This window comes from Pinus tabuliformis, chromosome 6, assembly GCF_031772625.1.
Source record: "Pinus tabuliformis cultivar Carrire ecotype Pingquan chromosome 6, CPIR1, whole genome shotgun sequence".
In the NCBI taxonomy this organism is placed as follows: Eukaryota; Viridiplantae; Streptophyta; class Pinopsida; order Pinales; family Pinaceae; genus Pinus; species Pinus tabuliformis.
In genome coordinates, this window is record NC_142292.1 from 38,027,844 (window position 1) to 38,049,051 (window position 21,208).

At 34.3% G+C, this 21,208-nt stretch overlaps 3 protein-coding genes across 4 annotated transcripts in view; 1 reads left to right on the forward strand and 2 right to left on the reverse strand.

Moving 5' to 3' along the window:
- The window catches only part of LOC149257097 (triacylglycerol lipase OBL1-like), a 196,474-nt gene that overhangs the window by 174,844 nt on the left and 422 nt on the right, over window positions 1-21,208 (forward strand). The window contains exons 1-4 of one of the 2 annotated variants that reach the window (XM_089369109.1): window positions 19,447-19,893; window positions 20,119-20,339; window positions 20,428-20,461; window positions 20,570-21,192. In XM_089369109.1, coding sequence (XP_089225235.1) covers window positions 19,605-19,893; window positions 20,119-20,339; window positions 20,428-20,461; window positions 20,570-21,192 — 1,167 coding nt within the window. In that variant the 5' untranslated portion in view covers window positions 19,447-19,604. Of the gene's footprint in view, window positions 1-19,446; window positions 19,894-20,118; window positions 20,340-20,427; window positions 20,462-20,569; window positions 21,193-21,208 lie in introns of those variants that run through there. The other variant, XM_089369112.1, reaches the window with a different exon arrangement.
- On the reverse strand, window positions 6,643-10,234 carry LOC149257098 (omega-6 fatty acid desaturase, chloroplastic-like). Its single transcript, XM_089433829.1, has 9 exons — window positions 10,135-10,234; window positions 9,778-9,860; window positions 9,076-9,276; window positions 8,825-8,968; window positions 8,571-8,683; window positions 7,653-7,799; window positions 7,213-7,390; window positions 6,920-7,038; window positions 6,643-6,793 (listed from the first exon to the last, which is right to left on the reverse strand). Exons 1-9 carry the CDS (start codon window positions 10,232-10,234, stop codon window positions 6,658-6,660), a joined length of 1,221 nt encoding a protein of 406 aa, XP_089289955.1. The 3' UTR covers window positions 6,643-6,657.
- On the reverse strand, window positions 10,513-11,376 carry LOC149257099 (ASI1-immunoprecipitated protein 3-like). The gene is made up of 2 exons (XM_089369103.1): window positions 11,110-11,376; window positions 10,513-10,966 (listed from the first exon to the last, which is right to left on the reverse strand). The coding sequence occupies exons 1-2, from the start codon at window positions 11,176-11,178 to the stop codon at window positions 10,529-10,531; spliced, it is 507 nt and encodes a 168-aa protein (XP_089225229.1). The 5' UTR covers window positions 11,179-11,376; the 3' UTR covers window positions 10,513-10,528.

The window sequence follows — 21,208 nt, forward strand, 5'->3', positions numbered from 1 at the left end:
CATTCATTGTAACAAAGGTCGAATGGTGGTTGAAAGTTTGAAGAGCTTAAGTATTGTTATGTTGCCAAGAAGTTGAGAGAGAGAGAGAGAGTGGAGCTGGAGGACTAGAGGAGGCTTGATCCCACGAAGATTGTTGTAATCATCCTTATTCTATCTAATAATATAGATAATTTTATGTTTTCTGTACTTTATGGTGTCGATATTGTATTTCTTTAGATGTTGGTTCGATGGTGTGATTGATAAGTAGCTTAGATGCATGTTAATTTATATTTTCTTATATTTTAATGTGTTGGTTGTAAAGGTTCATATGTTGTGGAGATTACACTTTGTCTTGTTTATGTGTAGGTTTTGATATAGGAGTTGGCAGAGAGGTCTTCAAGTTTGCCACACTGAGATATCTAGTAGAACTACATGAAGGACTGGCGTAATCCTTCTCCTTTTGCTTTGTCAATCATGGATTAATATGAATATATGTGTGTTTCCTTACGAAAATTGTAGTTAATATCAAACATTCTATCATGGGGCTTATGAATACGCAAGAGGATATTTCATCCACAACCACCCATGCAATAAACCCTATATCAGCTTCCAAAGCGTTTGTGGAACCAAGGCTTCCAGGATTAGTAACTCAACCCAAGATGTTACAAGGCTTTCAAAGCATTTGTCCAACCAAGGCTTCCAGGAACTAATAACTCAACCCACATCCAAAGGAACATGAGCACCAACCATAAATCAATAGTAAAACCCACAACACCATGGCTATCCACGAAATGGTAAGGCTAGGAAAATCCATTTTCAATCTAGGCAATCCTCCATGCCAATGACAGATCATAGCCAAATGATCACATGCATATGTCATGCATGCCAAAACTAGTAAGGAAATCATACATGCAACTCAGTACTTGCAAGAAAAATCCATTGTAGTTATTGATCTCGATGTCCTCTTGTGCTTTCCTACTTTTCCTTTTCCTTCTTGCTCCAAATTCCAAGTATGTCACACTTCCCCAAGAGCGCTCCAAGAAAACTCTAAGTGTCCAAGAGTATGAGAGAGAGAATAGAACGAGAGCTCCAAAATTGAATTGACAAAAGTCTGTGAACTGATCCACATAACCCTTTTTATTAATGAGGCTTCTATTTTCTTCAATTTTCCATTATTTTCCTCCTCACATGCAACCTGTGACCTTTCACCTTCCTTTTCTCCTATTTTCCATTATTTTCATAATTAAATGCCAATAAATGCCACTTTTCCTTTCCAAAGCCTTAGCCATTTCCTTTTCCAATTTCCATGGCCATTAGTTAATCAAAAGTGATCCCCATCACTATGCTTTTTCCCAACAGTCATCTTGGAATACGTGTCCCATGACCAAGGTATTATTTTACCTTTATTAAATTTTACATGGATTTTCTACTAGGCTTGTTACAAAACCATCCCCCTTGGGGGAACATCGTCCTCGGTGTTCAATGAAACCTACAACAAACAAGAATGCTAAAAGAAAAACATAATACCCATGGATATTTATAACTTAGGTCATTGCAATATTTACAATGATCAACCTGTTGAAGAGAAAACCAACATAAAAACATAACATCATGACATTCATAATGACATGACACCCATACCGGTTATTGGATATTTATAACATAGCTTGTGGCAGTATTTAAATCCATATACATATGTACATAAACCAAAACATCGCACTAAAACATACATAAACACATATACCAAAACATCCACTCAACCAACGAATAGAGAAGGATACATAACCCGCATCTAATCTGTCATCTCCCATGTAGCTTCATCAGGCCCAAAGTGCTTCCAACGCACTTTAACCTACTTGATTGATCAGTTCTGAAGCATGAGCATATTTCTCTACAAAATTCACTAAGGTTCTAGCTAGAATTATCCTTTCAGATCCACCTGTAATACAAACCAATCAATCATATGATCAACATCTTTAGCATACTTCTTAAGCAATGACACGTGAAAAACATCATGGACTTGCAATTTTAGAGGTAGTGCAAGTTGATTGGCTACTGGTCCAATCCTTTCAATAATCTTGAAAGGTCCACAAAACCAAGGTGTTAGCTTGACACCTGATCCAATCCTCAAGGATCTCTTCTCGGGCTTGATACACAAGTACACCTATTCCCCAACCTAAAATTCCTTAAACAACCTATTTCGATCTGCATAAATTTTCTGTCTATCCTAGTTGTATTTAGATTCTTCTTGATTACCTACATTTCCTATTCCATCTCTGCTAACATATCTGATCCTATCAATACCTTGTTGACTAGATCACTCTAACTGATGGAAGTATTACAACTTCGCCCATAGAGTGCCTCAAACGAACTCATCCTCAGAGACTCCTAATACCAATTATTGTAAGAAAATTATACCATTGGAAGATACCCTTCCCACTTTTTTTGTTGATACATTACATACAACATATCTTCCAATATCCTGTTGACCCTCTCTATCTGTCCCTCTTTCTACAGATGATAAGTTGTGCTAAAGGTCAACTCTATACACAAACCTGCAAATAACGCTTTCAGAAACCTAGACAATTATGACTTTTTTTTTTTTTTTTTTTTTTTAATATGCCATGTTAACATGGGTCTTGAGTTTGTGGGAAATGATGTGTGTTTTCCAGCAGATTATTTGCAGTTGAAGATGTAAACCTAGGTCTAAGATCTTCATCTTCTTTGTAATGTTTTCTAATAAAAGTTTCAATGATGTTATAACATCAACCAGGACCCTAATATCAGTTTCCTAGTTGCCAAAAATATTAATTGGGGCAAATGTAACCATACCTCTCTCACTATTATTATCCAAAGTGAGATAATTAAAGAATACAGATTCATGTTTAGACAATATTTTTTTCTACACTGTAACATCTCATTTTTTACATTTTACACAGAGCATTGTAGAACAAATATCGACTAAAAAAGTGAGGTAAGTTCTTATATTCATGTGGATCACATCCATCATAGAGATATGCCTTTTTAACAAGATTTCATTCAAAACACATACATAACAACTAGAAGTGGAAGGCTACCGAAAAAAATATAAAACCTTATTTAAAAAATTTAAAATAACCGTCATAAAAAAACCAAGGTCCATGAAAAAGCAAGACGCACACAATTTTGATCCTTAATGCGGAAAAACACAAAATCACCAGTGATACTAGAAATTGCCCCAAAATGTGCAAAGAGACGTCGATAGGTTTGTTAAAATGGAAAATTTGTATGAGGAATACAAGTGAAATAGATTTTCTAGACAATTTAAGTTCATGTGAGATGATTTACAAATCCTCTATGTCCATGCTTCTTAGGCCTCACATTTTGTTCCTTTTTTGGCACTTCATTACTAAATTTCTTTGCAACATTAATGTTTTTCCTATTTCACACTCACTTTCCTCTCCATGTGATTCTTCTTGTGCTATTGTTTACTTTTTCACATCTCTGAGGTTTAGAGGACATTCCTAGGCTTTATGTGTCTATTGGAAATCAAGCACCTTAAGGGTGTTTGATCTCCAAATCCTTTTAAACCTTCCCTTTCTTAAATATTTTGACCTTAAATTTGGTGCCTAGAGGTTTTTAAAGGATGATTTGAAGTTTTCTCTACATTTTTTTGTTCCTTCACGTGAACTTCTCTTTGTAATATTTTTTACACTCTTTTCAATATCTAAAATTTATGAGTTTTACTTTGGGAGATTTTTTCCTAATTTCATAAAAGCCTTTGTTTGATATCAAAAAGTTTACATATATAAGCCTTTGTTTGACATCAAAAAGTTTACCTATAAAAAAGGTTTTATTTCATGAGTTTCCTTTATGTTGTCATAAAACCCCTTGTTTGACATTAAGACCCACGAGACACTATATAAAATAGAGGGAAATAGTGTGACGTGTTTTAATGAATAATATGAATAGGCACGAGAAACCAGGATTCTGAATTTTTGTTCATGGAAATGCAAAATATTCAAACATGTTTTCACTTTAACATCTATTTTCTAAGCAACTTGACAAATTCATTATACAAGCAACTTTTGTTTCTATATATAATTATATTCATTAAGTGAGCATTTTGTTATTCACGTATTATAATATTATTTCCATTCCAAATAATTTGTGAGAATGAATATTTTGAATAAAAAATATTATAAAATTATTAAAAATATAATGCATTAAATATATAATGAAAGAAAACAAATTGAATTAGGATGTCATCTCAGTTCTAATTTTCTATCAATAACATAAAAGATAACAAATTATACTAAAAAAACATTCAAACATAATTTAAAAACACAGATCTCTCCCTTATGCCTAAAATAAAGTTCAAATATGACTTTCCTATATAATCCATATGGGTTACACCAATAAGTTATAAATCTTGTTGATAAATGATATATTTTAAGAAAATAATAAATTAAACATAATAATTGTTCGTAGTGGAAGAGATTTTGGAACATATCCCATCATTTCATCACGGGATATGTTCAAAGATCATAAATAAATAAATGAAAGTAGTAATTAGTCCATTTGATGTATTTTAATTAAGAAGAGAGAGTGATTTTATAATTTGATTAATATCTAAAATTTGTTAATTTAAAAAAAATATAAATATTATACTAATAAAATGAATAATATTATTTGTTTATTTGATGATTTGATTTGGGGAATTTGAACCTTGAATCACATGGTTTACATAATATGGTGATCGCCAATTGAATAACCCTTATGCATTTTTTATATTTATATTATTATTATATTACATATGTTCCAAAGTTTATCATATTATTTGTGGAAATTAAATCTAAATAAAAAAGACCTTAATCTTTCCTCTGACCACTAAAAATAAAATAAAATTAAAATAAAATATAAATTAACTATGATGGTATTACGTAGAAACACATGCTCTCTTTGTATTTTTATCTCTATAATAAACGCATATAAAAATATAATAATTTATAATACTAATCTTTTACAGAACAAACATAAAATGTCAAATATACAACCAAAAAAAGAAGACGACAAAGACATTGCTAATGGGTTGGGTCAGCTTTCCATTTTGAAGAAGAAGAAAAATATAACGACGACATTGTTAATTGGTTGGGTCAGCCCATTTTTTCTTTAATACTATAAAATTAGCAACGTAAGGCACTACACTTTATAAAGTGATAAAGTTGTCCCATTACTTAAATTTATATTATAAAATAACATCTTTACGGAGCAATAACGCTGAGTAAAGTTTATAAAGTGATAACTTTGTATTGTTATTGTATTGTTTATAAAGTGAAGTGAATAAAAGATGTGTATATTTTAAAGAAATTCTTCGTATTATTAACACATATATATGTATGTATAACAGCTTTCAAAGTATAAGAAGCGAGCGGCCACCGTGGTGGACGTGGACTTTTGCTTTACTTTGTTTGTTGTACAACGTTTTGCTCTCTATCATTATCACACCCGCACAGAATTTTCATTATAATATCCAAAAGGCACTCACCTTATCGAAATATATATAAAATACCCAAGTTGGTAACGAGGACAAGCTATCAAAAAGACACTAATCTTATAACTAGCAATTGTCCCAAAAGGTACAAAGAGAGGCCGATAGGATTATTAATTTGGAATGGTAAAATTTAGTAGCAAATATTGCAGAGGAAAATCTAATGATATTACAGAATGAAATCCCATCCTATTACAAGTAAAACTGAGAAATTTCATATACCACAATACAAGTAAAACTGAAAGCAATCTTGTAGAGTGAAATCCCATCATATTATAAAATGAAATCTCATTATATAGGATTTATTAGGGTCATTACAGAGAAAATTAGCACAAGTGGAGAGCTGATTCAGAAGGTATGACATGGACTCTGTAGAGTGAATAGAGTGAATCTCATCATATTACAGAATGAAATAGAAGTCTAAAGGATTTATCAGAGACATTACAAAGAACACTATCACAATGGAGAGTTGCTTCACAAGGCAGGACATGGATTCTGCTTATTCACCACAGAAACTCTTGTTGTTGAAGATGAGAAGCAGCACAAAAGTAAGCCATTCCACAACTACTACAAACTTACAACAATATTAACATACTGCAAATATTCTCATCTATGAGGAGCTTTGGGTGCCTATAGATTACAAGAGAATAGCAGAAATTCTTCACTAAACATGTTAGTAGCATACTGATCATCTTGGCGGTTGGAGACAGAACTGGTGTTGAAGCTCTCTTTCCTCACAAACCCTGCAGGGGCTTTCTTGTCATAATTCTGAGTACGAAATTTGACTGTCATTTTCTGCATCTTTCTATTTATATACATTGTTTGAACTCCTGTACAAAATTTCCCACAGAAGAGAAACAAAAGATATTACAATCATATTGTAAGATAAACAAAAGATATTACAATCATATTGTAAGAGAAATGATATGGCTACTAACAAATGAAAACCAACATGAAATGATGATTCAAACACTACAAAGCTAAATTCTAGTTTTTAAAATACATTCTGTATTAACTGCGTGTGGGCATCAGACTGTCCTTGTACAGTGACTTAAGCTATTTGGCTAGCAAGAAATGAAAAGAATTCAAGTCAAAAGCCATACAAGTCAAAAAGAATGCCGGATGAGATATAGTGTACATTTTTAATTTTAATTTGAAAAAATGTATACCTTGCCCCAGTTTTGGCGGAGGGAATCCTGAGCTAACTGTAGATTATAGCTTGGAATTCTTTGAGAAATATGATGGGGAATATGAACATTAATGTCATGGCACAACAATTCAATCCTGCAAAATAAATATATGAGTGATCTGCAAAGGCCTCATTATCCTGACACACACAAAATAATAAGATGAAGAAAAACAAATTGAATGAAAATAGAAAAAGGATGAATTAGTAAAATTGAGCATCACCAATGTGGATAACTGCAATGAACTGTTCCACCTAATTGAGCTTGTGTAGCATTCCAGTGTTTGGGATGTTTGAAAGGTATATGAGGTGCTGTATGATGGACCATAGTAAAAGTACTCATCTGCACAATTTCATGTCAGAAAAAGGCACACAAAGAATGCCACAAGCTTTAACGAATCCTTGTACAATTTCAGAAGCAGTAAATTAAATAAACTACATAACCAGTAGAAAATCATAGGACGAACATGCCCATTTGAATAGAGTTGATGACAAATATGAGAGAAGAGAAGTTTACCCAAAAGTGATATCCAAGCCATGGCATGAGCCAAAACTTGAACCAGCCTATAACTCCTGTCTTGTATATTATCAGTGGGCATCCAATAGCCATGAATGCAAAGACCCAAGTCAAACTTATAAGAACTTTCTTTCTTTCATATGCTCTAAATTTGTTCAAATCAAAGTGGCAATTCAACCTGTCATAAAGCAGAAAATGTGTGTGGGTATAATAGAGTATGATACAGACAAAAGCTGTTACGAGATTGGATTCATCGTTTTTCATGCTTCCTAGGTGAAGCTCTCAGCATAACAAAGGAAAAACAAATAGAAAACGTCAACTACATTCATTTAATCTTATTTGTCAAAGATCATCTTGAATTAAATGGTACATCATGCCCTATCGTACTGTAATATGGACATCCGAGACCATTAAGATAGTCCTTTAATATAGATGCATACCAGTGACCAACTGATAACCATGGACGTAATGGACCAAATCCAGCATCAAACAATGGCCTCAAAGACAGTGGTAAACAGTCATAATTTTCCCTTAGCAATGGGTGCCATGCAGTTTCTTCACCTAGCCTAGGCACAAAAGAGTCACAACTTATGTCAAGGTGCAAAGAAATTAGTCACAGATCATATCAATATCCAAATATTAGTAACTGTTCTTGTCAAGGTGCCATTACTGGACTATAAGTGTAAAATTAGTGATCCGCTGTCAAGGAGGAACCTTCACTTCTCATCTTTTTCTAGGTGGATTGCAGGAAATCTCTCTCACACACATATAGAGCCAGCCTCCAGGTCGACATGCATGGAATAATGCACAAACAACAAATATTTATTTTCGTTTGAGTATTCTAGATACATATTTGTCCATAAGTTGAGGCTTGGCAGATATGTTCTTCACTTAGGCTTTTGTTATTTAATAACTGTTTATGCCAAACCATTCTATAGGCTGAACTGGTAGCAACTATTTATCCAATGGCTAATATTGTAGAAAAAATAATAAACTCAAGTAAGAATTCCACTCTCACATAATTGCATCAGGTCCATTTAATCTCAGATGAGTTATCATATAGACTGTAACTTTTTCTGGAATGTAGGCTAAATACAAACAACTAAAAGGACTCATCATTGTCTAGAAAAATCCAAAGTAGATCCTCTCCAGGCATACTAGCAGATTCGATAATAATTTGCTTCCTTACATGCAAATGAGAAAGAAATGAAACTATTTGTTATGAATTATAGTCAGCATTTTAACCAAATTAAACAAATACCATTTGCTTCACTAATTTCCCTCTGTTCAAACTTCACACATACAGAGAGAGAGAGAACATGTTTGTCTTGGCATGATGTCTCTCATGCTTGATTCACCATGGTTCATATGGATAGATTAGAGGTAAGAAGGCCAGCGTCCCAACAATATCCTCTATCATCTTGTTTTTTGAAAAGCACTTGTGTGCACAATCATGTCCTATCACAAAGAACTACAAACAAAAACAATTAGCAGAAGAATACAAACAAAAAAGGCATGATGACAAAATTCCCAAATTGTACAACTCCTCTTTTCAAAAATTAACATTCTCACTGTCATGAAAGCATCGTTTGATATATAAAAATAAACTGACCCCAGTGATTGCAGTTCCAGTCCATGCCCAAGCAAGAGGGAGGAGGTACCAAGGTGCTCTTGATATGATATAAATCCCTAGTGAATAAGCAGTAACTGATGTAACTACAGTTCTCCAAGCCTTAAAATAGTTAATATCAAATGCCTGTCCAGGTATTACAAAGCAGAATTAGGTGACCTTAAAATACACCACAACTTGCACGTCTAGAGGATTTGTAATTACATGTCAAAACAACTGAGACAACGAGATACCTCCTGAGGTAGTGTATCAATGACATGCTTCAATGTCACATTATCAGGAACGGGCTCCCCAATTTGGGTAAATCCATAATCTTCAGCAAGGTGCATTCTTTCCTCTTTGTCATTAACTGGAGGTGGAGGAATAGGAACAGCCACAGTTGTGATGAATCTCAATGCCTTCTTCCTTAACCCACATAGTTGGGTTGGTGTTCTCTGTTCAGGTTGCCAACAAAGTAACGTTTATGGAATTTAAAGAATAGCAAGCATCAGCGAAAATTCAAATACTGGGAACAGCGGAGACAGAGATGTACTTCGTTATTGATTGAATGACTCAAATGCCTTCCTAAAATGATACCTGTAAATCAGCTCTCTTTTATTAACACATCAATATCACAAAAAGTGGGCAATTAGTGCAAAACAAAACAAGAGGAAATTGAATGCATGGGCAAAACCCCACATAGGGTATTGCATGTTTAGTTTTTAATCTAGTCCAGTGGGTTAACTCAAGTGGTTGAGTGTTGTGCATTACAAGCAGGATGCTACCTCTGTGTATATTATTGGGCCTCATTCAATGTTCGGGCTAGGTTAGGTTGCCAAAAATTGCAACTGGCCAGTTCACCCCGTTTACCATACTCAAAATCAGAAGTGACCAGAGAGTTTCCTTGGGATGTGCATTCACTGGAGAAAATTAAAATTAGATTAAAACTAAATTACAAAAATTGCAACCGGCCAGTTCACCCCGGCTACCATCCTCGAAATCAGAAGTGACCAGAGAGTTTCCCTGGGATGTGCATTCACTGTAGAAAATTAAAATTAGCTTAAAACTAAATCAAATACTCCCTGCGCATAAATTTCAGCTTTGGTTATGCTGTTAAAATTAAATTCTGCGTATAAAAGTTATTGGCACTCTAAATCAATTTGCTGGGCTTAGAAAATCTAACATCACACCTCAACTCAATAGATAAGCCAGAAATAAATCAGATCAGCAACCTATCACAAAGGCATATTGCTTCTCTCAGGGACAAACAACACTCCAATCACTGGAGCAGTTAGGGAATCACAACCTAAAACCTCTCAAAGGATTGGAATGCTTCAACCATTGAAGCTCTTGGGCATCATAACCACTGAAATCTTCCAACAGCTCCCACTCACAGGCAGCACTCTTCTCCATGCACTGATTCCTAAAAGATTTCAGATCTGCAGCTGTGATACCATGTTAAATTTCAAATTCATGGTAAACAGACCACTCCTACAAACCCGAGGTAGTTTAAGGAATGAAAGCATCTCAAAATTGCAAGTAAGAATGCTAGTTCTATAAATACATGGATAATTGAAAAATATGAACAGCCAGAACTAAGATTCTGTAGCATTCAATCACATATGTTTTCTCTATTAACTAGAACACAAACTCTCAGACAGAGACTCTAAGAAACCTTACAGCCTAAAAACCTAATGAAACCAGTAATCATAATAAAAAAATCCCATTATGATATTCAATAATAATGCAAGCAAAGCAGTGCGGTAATCTTACATTAGTGTAATCTCGGTCGGTGAGCCACCACAAGCATTTACTGGTAACATCGTAGACCCTTCTATACACAAACGCCGAAACCCCCGAGGGAAGTTGAACACCCTTGCTGAGAAACGCGACTTTACAGGGATGAAGCAACGATGCCCCCGATATCTCATCCTGGTGGAACGAATAAAATACCTCGTTGGGCGGCAGGGGGTCAATTGAGGCGCCTTTGCCTAATTTCACGTCAGCAGGCCTGTAAAGCCAATTCACTCCCAGCTTTACGTCGCCCTCCTCGTCTACGACTTGGTGCCGTATTATTCCAATGAATGGCGGTGCATTGCCGGCCCTAAATAGCGCGCAGTCCCCATTGCTAATCTTGCGACCATCCTGCAAACAAATAACAAAAATAGGCAAAAAGACACAAAAAGAAAAGTTTCAAACCTAACGCTTAATCAAAACCGGTGCCAAATTAAGATAAATTTTGCCAAAAACGTAAAATGAACGGGCAGAGGAGGGGAGATTCAGCTAACCTTTGAGACGAGGAAGCTGTGAGTGGAAGACAACATGTGCCACCGCTGGTGACTTAGGTGCCCATGCATAAGAATCTCATTCCTCCTCCCTTTTCCATCGCACAACACAGTTCGCTCAGAAGATCTCCACTTCCATTCCAAATAAAAAACCCATTCAGCTTTTGCAGAGGTCCGGATTCGACCTCGCGACCTGTCAGTGACTGGCTTTGTATACAGAGTCACGGGCAAAAAGAGACACGGAAACCCATCCTTGGCTTTTTCACGGAGTGCCTCGATCTGATCTGTAACTGCACTTGCCCTTATTCTGCGACCTTTTGCCCTGATTCTGCGACCTTATTCTGTGATGGCTACGTCGTGGCTTGCCCACTCCGCCAGGTGTCAGCATGAGAATCAAAGTTGAACAAATACTAAACAAATTTCACAATCCGCGAGGTGTCAGCGTGAGAATCAAAAGGACGACGAAAGTCCCTTTCAAAGGAAGGCCTATCGGCCTAAAAATTATATTACCCGTCACTAGATTGGAGAAGCCAGAGAGGTCAACCAGGGAAAGCAATCGAAAAACATACGTTACTAGATTTGAGAAGGTGACTATAAATATAAATATATTCAATATATTTATATAAAAAGATTGAATTTAAATATAGAAAATAGTAGAAAAAAATGAGTTTTTAATTAATATTCATTTTATAAAAAACTATAAATTTTTTTATATATAATTTAATATTTTATAATATATAAATTTTAAAAAATGTTGATTTACAAAATAGTTATGATAAAATATTTATACATTAACACTAATATTGTTGCTTTATTCAAAGTTGTTGTTGGATGATTGATTCTTATCTGGTGTTGATCACTACTTTGAGGTGTGAAATCAGGTTTATATTTCTAGGATTTAATGTTTAATTATTAAAATTTGTAATTTCATGGAAAATTTAAAAAATGGTATAATAATTAAATATTTGTAAAATTATTTAATAAATTAATTAATTAAAATATTAAATATTATTTGAGTAGGTTTAATGGTTAAAAAAGTTACACTCTAAAATTTCAAGAGAGATATAAAAAAGTGGAGTAAGTGCACCTCAAGTTTAGGTGTATTGGAGCCCTCAACTTGGATCTCATTAACTCAACTTATTCCCTCTATCGGCTCCATGTTTCTTGTTTTACAACATCACCATTGTCTAGATAAACTTCACCATTATTTCTTAAGTATTTTGTTTTGAAGCATCTCGATAGGAACTTGCAACGATGTGTTTGCTAGTGAACACCAGAGAATACAAAAAGCAAAGAGGGAGCCTTGGAAGCACTAGGTGAATTGCTAAGACAAGGCCTAGAAGGTAAAGCTTCATGTGTAGTTAAAGAGTGGTCACATTTTCTTAGTCAAGCAATGAAGAAATTTCCTACAATTGAAATGGTTGGTTTGCTTCCTTGAGAAGGTTAACAACAACAGTTTATCATAACTCTTTAGAAGGTTAACAACAACAATGTATCATAAATTGTAATTGCTTCTACATAGCTTTGTTAACTCATATTCGTTGGATTTATCAAGAAAGCGCCTTTCACGTGTATGATTTTTTAAAGAATAAACTAAGAGAAAGCCACAACATACCATACAATGTGCTCATTGCAGATTTGAAGGTTGGTGGGTGGGGATTGTCAATTGAAGGCTATTGTGTTGTTGAGATTTCTATATTAATATTGCACGTTTGTCCTTGTTCCAATTTTGATTGAGTTGCCTAAGGACGGGGTTGATAATTGATAGCTAGGAATGGTATGTGAAGAGTAGCATAATGGTTATGAGTGCTATATGAAGAGTAGCATAACGTTTATGAGTCAATTTCACTAAGAACAAATTGTTTCAATTTGTGATGGACCTACCCAAATATAGGTTACTAAATTTCCTTCACTTAAACACGAATTGAAAAATTGATTTCAACCTTATGTTTAATCCTTATTAGTTCTTGCAATATTTGTCAAACCACTTTTTTTATATAACCACTTTTTATGTTTGCAAAAATAATATATAAATAAAGTTAAAAAAAACCATATTTATTACTTCAAGAAACTAACATAAATAAATATAAAAATACACATTAAAACTTAGAGATATATAAAATTTTAAAAACATAAAAAAAATAAACTTAAAAAATTTAAATTTAATATATTAATTATGAAAACTGAAAAAAAATAAAAATATATATATATATATATATATATAAAAGTCTTATCAACTTTTTTTATCCTTTTGAAACAATTGTTAAGATATCATTTATCATTATTCTAATGCTTGGTATGGGTTATGCCCATAACAAAAAATTTACTTAATAAAATTAATATTTCAATGAAAATGAAAAATTCAATGATTCGTAGGTCGATTTAATAATAAATCAATGTTTTATGGGTTGATTTTTTTTATTATTTGTTCGTTCATTGAAAATTCGCAACTAGAGGTAATGAAGCGGTAAAATTAATGCTGACGAAGTTTGTTAATTACAATTTCCACTCGTTAATCACTCGTATGCACGAATATTTTGAATAGGTCTAAGGCTCCTTTGTATACACGAATATTTTGAACTGTTCTAAGGCTCCTTATTTTCAAATTACAATACCTGAAGAGTTGAAGAGTTAAACTCTTCACACGGATTGATTAGTAAATTCCATCTTTTCACACGGATTGATTAATAAATTTCAAGACCAGCCATTACGTACCTGAACGTCCTTCTCATTCTCTCGTCTTTTATTTCTCTTTCTCTTCTTCTCTATTCACCGTGTCTTACATTTCCTCTATTTGTCAAGTCTTCATGCTTTTTCGGCGACGTCACACTGTGCTCTGACGAGCCGCCATTAACACTGTGCTCACCAGCAGCCATTAACGACGAATTCAAGAAAATAGAAAGAAGTTTGATATGTTGGGAATTTTTGATAATTTCAGAACAAAAATGAACAGAGAATAATGCTCTGTTTCTCAAACTCACGGATACAAAAAAAACAGACTTCTTTTACTAGACTAATTACGCCAAGAATGCTTCAGATGCAGTTCCAAAGACTTCACTCTGTCTCTCCTGGAAAAAATTAACGCACTGTCTTTGCACTGCTGTGCATTAAAAAAAAATCTCTGTCTCTTCTTAAAAAAATAACACTAGTGTCTCTGCACTGTTGTGCATTACAAAAACACTTTGTCTCTCACTACAAAGATTTACACTGTTGTGCATAACTTTACGTTTCACTTGTGCCATAAAAAAAAAATTAAAATTAAAGTCTTCACCTACATTTACCAACCGCAGTAAGTTTCCATTAATTACTTCACATGGCGATATATATTTTTATTATTAACCGTAGATTTTACTCCACGTTAATCGGACGATTGTTAGTCAAAATCGCACGGCTTTTTTTATCAAACCTTACGTGCGGGGGAAAGTTGTTTTTGCAAAACCACTCAGGCACGTGTCGGTTGAAGAATGTGCTCACTGCCCTCAGAGAAATACCACTATTTCGTAAACGGCGGTGCGAGGAATCCTCAGACGATTTTCCAAAATAAACGTTGCAGTCGAAAGTACCATTTCAACACTCCCCTTTAATTTCAATTGCTGGGTTATCAGTCATACCCAAACATTTCCTCAAAAAACTCAAAACTTTTCTGCCCCAATGGTTTGGTCAGAATATCTGCAACCTACTCCCGAGTTTTGCAGTGTTCTAAAACAATTTCTCCATTGTTTACCAATTCCCCGATGTAATGAAACTTTGTGTCAATGTGTTTCATTCTCTTATGAAACACAAAATTTTTGGATAATGTAATAGCTGAGCTATTGTCACAAAAAATTACAGTTCTTTTTACTTGCTCTTAGCATAAACTCCTTAACATCCTTCTCATCCAAATTGCTTGACACGCTGCTGCTGTAGCTACCACATATTCTGCCTCTGTTGTAAACAATGCTACAATACGTTGTTTTTTAGAAGCCCATGAAATGGGTCCTGAACCCATGTGAAAAATATAACCGGACGTGTTTTTACGATCATCTACACTTCCAGCCCAATTACTATCAGGTATCCAATTAGATTTGAACATTCTGAAACAGTATATAAAATGTCAAACCTTTTAGTACCTTTAACATACATGAGAATCCTTTTTGTTGCCTGCCAATGTGCTTCTTTTGGCCTCTCCATGAATCTGGAAATCAAACTAACAGCATGCATTATATCCGCCCTAGTTGCAGTCAAATACATGAGACTGCCAACTATGCTCTTGTACAAACTAGGATCAAATTCCTTGTTGTTGTCCTCTTTGCTGAGTTTTAATCCCATCACTGTGGGAGTGATTGTTGCTTTGTTCTCCTGCATATTAAATCTTTCCAACACTTCATTAACATATTTCACTTGTGCGATAAAAATACCATTTCCATTTTGTTCTACTTCTATTCCTAAGAAGTATCTCAGCAAACCCATGTCAGTCATTTCAAATTCTTCCTTCATGACTGTTTTGAAATTTTCAATAAGGTAATCATCATTACGTGTGAAAATAACATCATGAACATATAACACAACAATTAGTATTTTACCATCCTTTTCTTTGATGTAGAGGGTGGGTTCTCCCTCACACTTTTCAAATCCATTTTCTAGTGGATAGGAACCTATCCTACTATACCACGCTCTTGGTGCTTGCTTCAGCCCATAAAGAGCTTTCTTCAATCTGCACACTTTGTGCTCTTGACCTTTCTTTTCATAGCCTAGAGGTTGTTCAATGTAAACCTCTTCCATTAACACTTCATTTAGGAATGATGACTTCACGTCCATTTGGTAAACTTTCCACTTGTTTTGTGCTGCTATGGACAACACTGCTCTCACGGTTTCCATTCTAGCAATTGGTGCAAAAGTTTCCTCATAGTCTCTCCCATGCCGCTGCTTATATCCTTTGACAACAAGTCTTGCCTTGTGTCTTTCTATTTTGCCTTCAGCATTACTCTTGGTCTTGTAGACCCATTTAACTCCAATGACTTTTTTTCCTTTTGGTAGTTCAACTAAATCCCATGTCTTGTTTTTTTCTATGGCATTGATCTCCTCATCTATGGCTTCTATCCATTTCCTATCCTTAATTGCTTCTTCGAAATGAACAGGGTCGTCAACATGACAATATAAAGCAAACAAAGAGTTTATACCTTCATTTGTTGCCTCTTGTTCATAAATGTCACTTAAATTTTTGAACTTCTTACCTCTTTCATTTGGTTTACAAGTGCTTGAAGAAGCACTTGAATCTCCTCCTTGTAGTGTGCTTGGAGAAGCACTTTCATTTCTCCTCAAGGGTGTCTCTTGCTGCCCTTGTGTTGGTGCTGCTGTTTGTGGATGTATTTCAACCATCTCCTCATCATCTTCATCATGAGACAAAGAGTTTTTAACATTCACTGTTTTCTCTATGCTTCCATCCCAAGCTTCCTCCTCAATGAACTGAACATCTCTACTCACAGTAAGCTTCTTGGTGGATGGGTTATACAACCTATAAGTTTTGGATTCCTCACTGTATCCAATGAAAATACATTTCTCCCCTTTGTTGTCCAACTTCTTCCTTAGTTGATCTGGAATGTGTGCATAAGCCACACATCCAAAAACTTTCATGTGGGTGACTCCTTGCTTTGTCCCACTCCATGCTTCTTCCAACACTCTGTTCATGACTGCTTTTGTAGGGCATCTATTCAAAATGTACGCTGCACATTGTACAGCTTTAACCTAATAATCATTTGAAAAATGCTTTGCCTTTAACATACTCCTCGCCATATCCATGATTATCATATTCTTCCTTTCGACAACTCCATTTTGCCGCGGAGTGTACCCAGTGGTAAACTGCTTATGAATTCCATTTTTTCTACAAAACGTAGAAATTATTTGGATATATACTCACCTCCTCTATCAGTTCTTAGAACTTTGATATGCAGCCCATTTTGGTTTTCTACAAGTGTCTTGAAATTGCAAAATCTTTAAAACACTTCACTTTTGTTCTTTAGGAAATAAACCCAATTTTTTCTAGTAAAATCATCAATAAATGTTAGTATATAGTGGTTACTTGCACGTGATGGAGTTATAAAAATTATATTAGCCGTCACTAGATTGGAGAGGCCAGAAAGGTCAACAAGGGAAAGCAATGGAAAAACATACGTCACTCGATTTGAGAAGGTGACTATAAATATAAATATATTCAATATATTTATATAAAAAAAATTAATAATACTATGAATATTGAAATTTTTATAGACATTCCATACTAAATAAATGTTAAAAAAAAAAAATGGTGAATTTAAATATAGAAAATAGTAAAAGAAATGAGTTTTTAATTAATATTCATTTTATAAAAACTATAATTTTTTTAATATATAACTTAATATTTTGTAATATATAAATTTTAAAAAATGTTGATTTACAAAATAATTATGATAAAATATTTAGACATTAACAAGAATATTGTTGCTTTATTCAAAGTTGTTGTTGGATGATTGATTCTTATTTGGTGTTAACAGATCACCACTTTGAGGTGTGAAATCAGGTTTACATTTCTAGTATCTAATGTTTAATTATTACAGTTTGAAATTTTTTTAAAATGGTATAATAATTAAATATTTGTAAAATTATTTAATAAATTAATTAATTAAAATATTAAATATTATTTGAGTAGGTTTAATGGCTAAAAAAGTTACATTCTAAAATTTCAAGAGAGAGAAAAAAGTGGTGTAAGTGCACCTCAACTTTAGGTGTACTCGAGCCCTCAACTTGGATCTCATTAACTCAACTTATTCCCTCTACGGGCTCCATGTTTCTTGTTTTACAACATCACCATTGTCTAGATAAACTTCACCATTATTTCTTAAGTATTTTGTTTTGAAGCATCTCGATAGGAATTTGCACACCGGAGAATACAAAAAGCAGAAAGAGCCTTGGCAGCACTGGGTGAATTGTTAAGACAAGGCCTAGAAGGTAAAGCTTCGTGTGTAGTTAAAGAGTGGTCACATTTTCTTAGTCAAGCAATGAAGAAATTGCTTACAATTGAAATGGTTGGTTTGCTTCCTTGAGAAGGTTAACAATAACAATGTATCATAAATTGTAATTGCTTCTACATAGATTTGTTAACTCATATTCGTTGGATTTATCAACAAAGGCCCTTGCACCTGTATGATTTTCTGAAGAATAAACTGAGAGAAGGCAACAACATACCATACAATGTGCTCATTGCAGATTTGAAGATTGGTGGGTGGGGATTGTCAATTGAAGGTTATTGTGTTGTTGAGATTTCTACATTAATATTGTGCATCTGTCCTTGTTGATTGAGTTGCCTAAGGATGGGGTTGATAAGTGATAGCTAGGAATGGTATGTGAAGAGTAGCATAATGGTTATGAGTGCTATATGAAGAGTAGCATAATGTTTATGAGTCAATTTCACTAAGAACAAATTGTTTCAATTTGTGGTGGACCTGCCCAAATATAAGTTACTAAATTTCCTTCAATTAAACACCAATTGAAAAATTGATTTCAACCTTATATTCAATCCTTATTAGTTCTTGCAATATTTGTCAAACCACTTTTTTTCATACAACCACTTTTTTTGCAAAATTAATATATAAATTAAGTAAAAAGATTAGATAATTTTCCATATTTATTACTTTGAGAAACTAACGTAAATAAATATAAAAATATGCATTAAAATTTAGAGATATATAAAATTTTAAAAACATAAAGAAAATACAATTACACAACTTAAATTTAATATATCTATTATTATTTGTTTAATTATGAAAACTTTTATGTATATATATTAATTTAAAAATCTTATCAACATCTTTTACCCCTTTTGAAACAATTGTTAATATATGATTTATCATTATTCTAATGCTTATTATGGGTTATGCCCATAAAAAAATTCTACTTAATAAAAAAATGAGTATTTAATGAAAATAAAAAATTCAGTTTCGTAGGTCGATTTAATAAAAAATCAATGTTTTATGGATTGATTTTTTTTGTATTATTTGTTCGTTCATCGAAAATTCGCAACTAGAGGTAATGAAGCGGTAAAATCAACGCTGACGAAGTTTGTTAATTACAATTGCAACTGGTTAATCATTCCTATATTTTGAACTGGTCTAAGGCTCCTTATTTTCAAATTACAAGACCAGCCATTACGTACCTCAACGTCCTCCTCATTCTCTCGTCTTCTATTTCTCTTCCTCTTCTTCTCAACGTCCTCCTCATTCTCTCGTCTTCTATTTCTCTTCTTCTTCTTCTCTCCTTACCGTGTCTTACGTTTCCTCTATTTGTCGTGTCTTCATGCTTTTTCGGCGACGTCACACTGTGCTCTGACCAGCCACCATTAACACTGTGCTCGCACCAGCCGCCATTAACGACGAATTCAAGAAAATAGAAAGAAGTTTGATACGCTCATCCATTCCATACAATCAATAAATGGGTGAGGGGTTGTAGCTTCAGCTGTCATATTGCAGCTGCCTCCTCCTCACAGAATGACGAGCGCTAACTATCTCATTGCTCACGCTCGTAAAATTCATCTCTCAAAGCTTCTGTTCAGTCCTTTCTTGACGGGGGCATTGAAATCCGATGTTTTAGAATGCCCCAACTCCCTCAAATCGGAGGTGAATCAGACTTGGAAAATAAGGCTTTCGCTTATATTGATAAAACTTATCCAGATTGCTGCTGTACCATTAGCCATCTTGGGGACCTGGATAGAATTCTATTTAAATCTGCTTTCTCAGAATGGTGGTTTGCTAAAGATACTGTTCAGGCCACTCACTGGTGATTTTATTCATCCTTTTCTTTATTGTATAAGCGCTTTTAAAGTATTAAGAATGAAATAAGGATTTTATCCTCAGCCAACATCATGAGTTAGGGACTGGTGATTTTTATTGGTCTGTTTCTTTCTCATAGATCTCTTCTTAATATATTGAAAAATTGAATAAGGAATTCATCCTCAGCCAACATCATTAATTAGGGTTTGGCTGAATGTTTTGATTTGTTCAGGCCAAAGTATCGTAATACCGAGAAGAGGGTCCGACACGTTCCTCAGTATCATCGGCCTTCTTGAGCATCGCGTAAACTTGTATCATGGCGGAACCAGGGGAGTTATTGACTCAACCATTGAACCCGGGAAAAGGTTCTATGCAGACCTTTGTGCCATGGCTTCAACTGTAGCTTATGAAAACAAACTGGTTATCAGAAACAGAGTCACAGAACATTGGGAGGTAGTGTTTAATTTCCATGAATTTTAGTACTTGTTTATTCATGCAAAACTCTATTTGATTTAATAAATATTTCAACCTGATCCTGCAGATGCACTTCGTGGAGTTCTTAGACTGCTGGAACGGTATATATGCAACTCTTTGGCTTCAATAATCTATGATTCAGTCATATATTGTGTGAATAATTTTTCGTTCATTAATTGATGCTAAGATTGACTTGTATATATAATCAGATCACTTGCAAAAGAAATCAACGCAAGCCTTTATATTCTGTGATAAGGAGGTGGACGCCCAGCTAATAGTGATAGCCTTCAGAGGAACAGAGCCATTTAATGCAGATGACTGGGAAACAGATCTCGATTTCTCATGGTATGAATTCAGCCAAATCGGAAAGGTTCATCTTGGATTTCTGGAAGCTTTGGGTCTTGCAAACCGTTCACAAAACCCCCAGATCTTCGATAATCATAAAGAAGATCCTCATGAAAAGCCTTTGGCTTATTATGTTCTTCGTAAGAAATTGAAAGAATTATTACAAGTTCACAGAAATGCAAAATTCATAGTGACAGGCCACAGCCTTGGTGGAGCCTTGGCTGTGTTGTTTCCAGCAATACTATTTATACGCAAGGAAGAGGCGCTGTTGGAGAAAATGGTTGGTGTTTATACATTCGGACAGCCGAGGGTTGGAGATGAAGCATTCGCAAAGTTTATGAACAACAACATAAACGAAACAGTACCCACATATTTTAGAATCGTCTACTGCAATGACCTAGTTCCCAGACTGCCCTTCGATGATCCAATATTTGAGTACAAGCACTTTGGTGTATGCCTTTACTACAACAGCTGCTACAAAGAGAAGGTACTTATACTATATT

What these genes read in the sequence shown, in the direction of transcription:
- LOC149257099 (XM_089369103.1), bottom strand. Translation starts at nt 11,178, where the DNA reads ATGCATGGGCACCTAAGTCACCAGCGGTGGCACATGTTGTCTTCCACT. An exon ending in ACAGCTTCCTCGTCTCAAAG is followed by an intron (nt 10,967 to 11,109) that starts GTTAGCTGAATC and finishes ATTTGTTTGCAG; the next exon opens with GATGGTCGCAAGATTAGCAA.
- LOC149257098 (XM_089433829.1), bottom strand. Translation starts at nt 10,234, where the DNA reads ATGGAGAAGAGTGCTGCCTGTGAGTGGGAGCTGTTGGAAGATTTCAGT. An exon ending in CTGGAACTGCAATCACTGGG is followed by an intron (nt 8,684 to 8,824) that starts GTCAGTTTATTT and finishes TTTTGTTTGTAG; the next exon opens with TTCTTTGTGATAGGACATGA. An exon ending in TGGTTATCAGTTGGTCACTG is followed by an intron (nt 7,391 to 7,652) that starts GTATGCATCTAT and finishes GCTTTATGACAG; the next exon opens with GTTGAATTGCCACTTTGATT.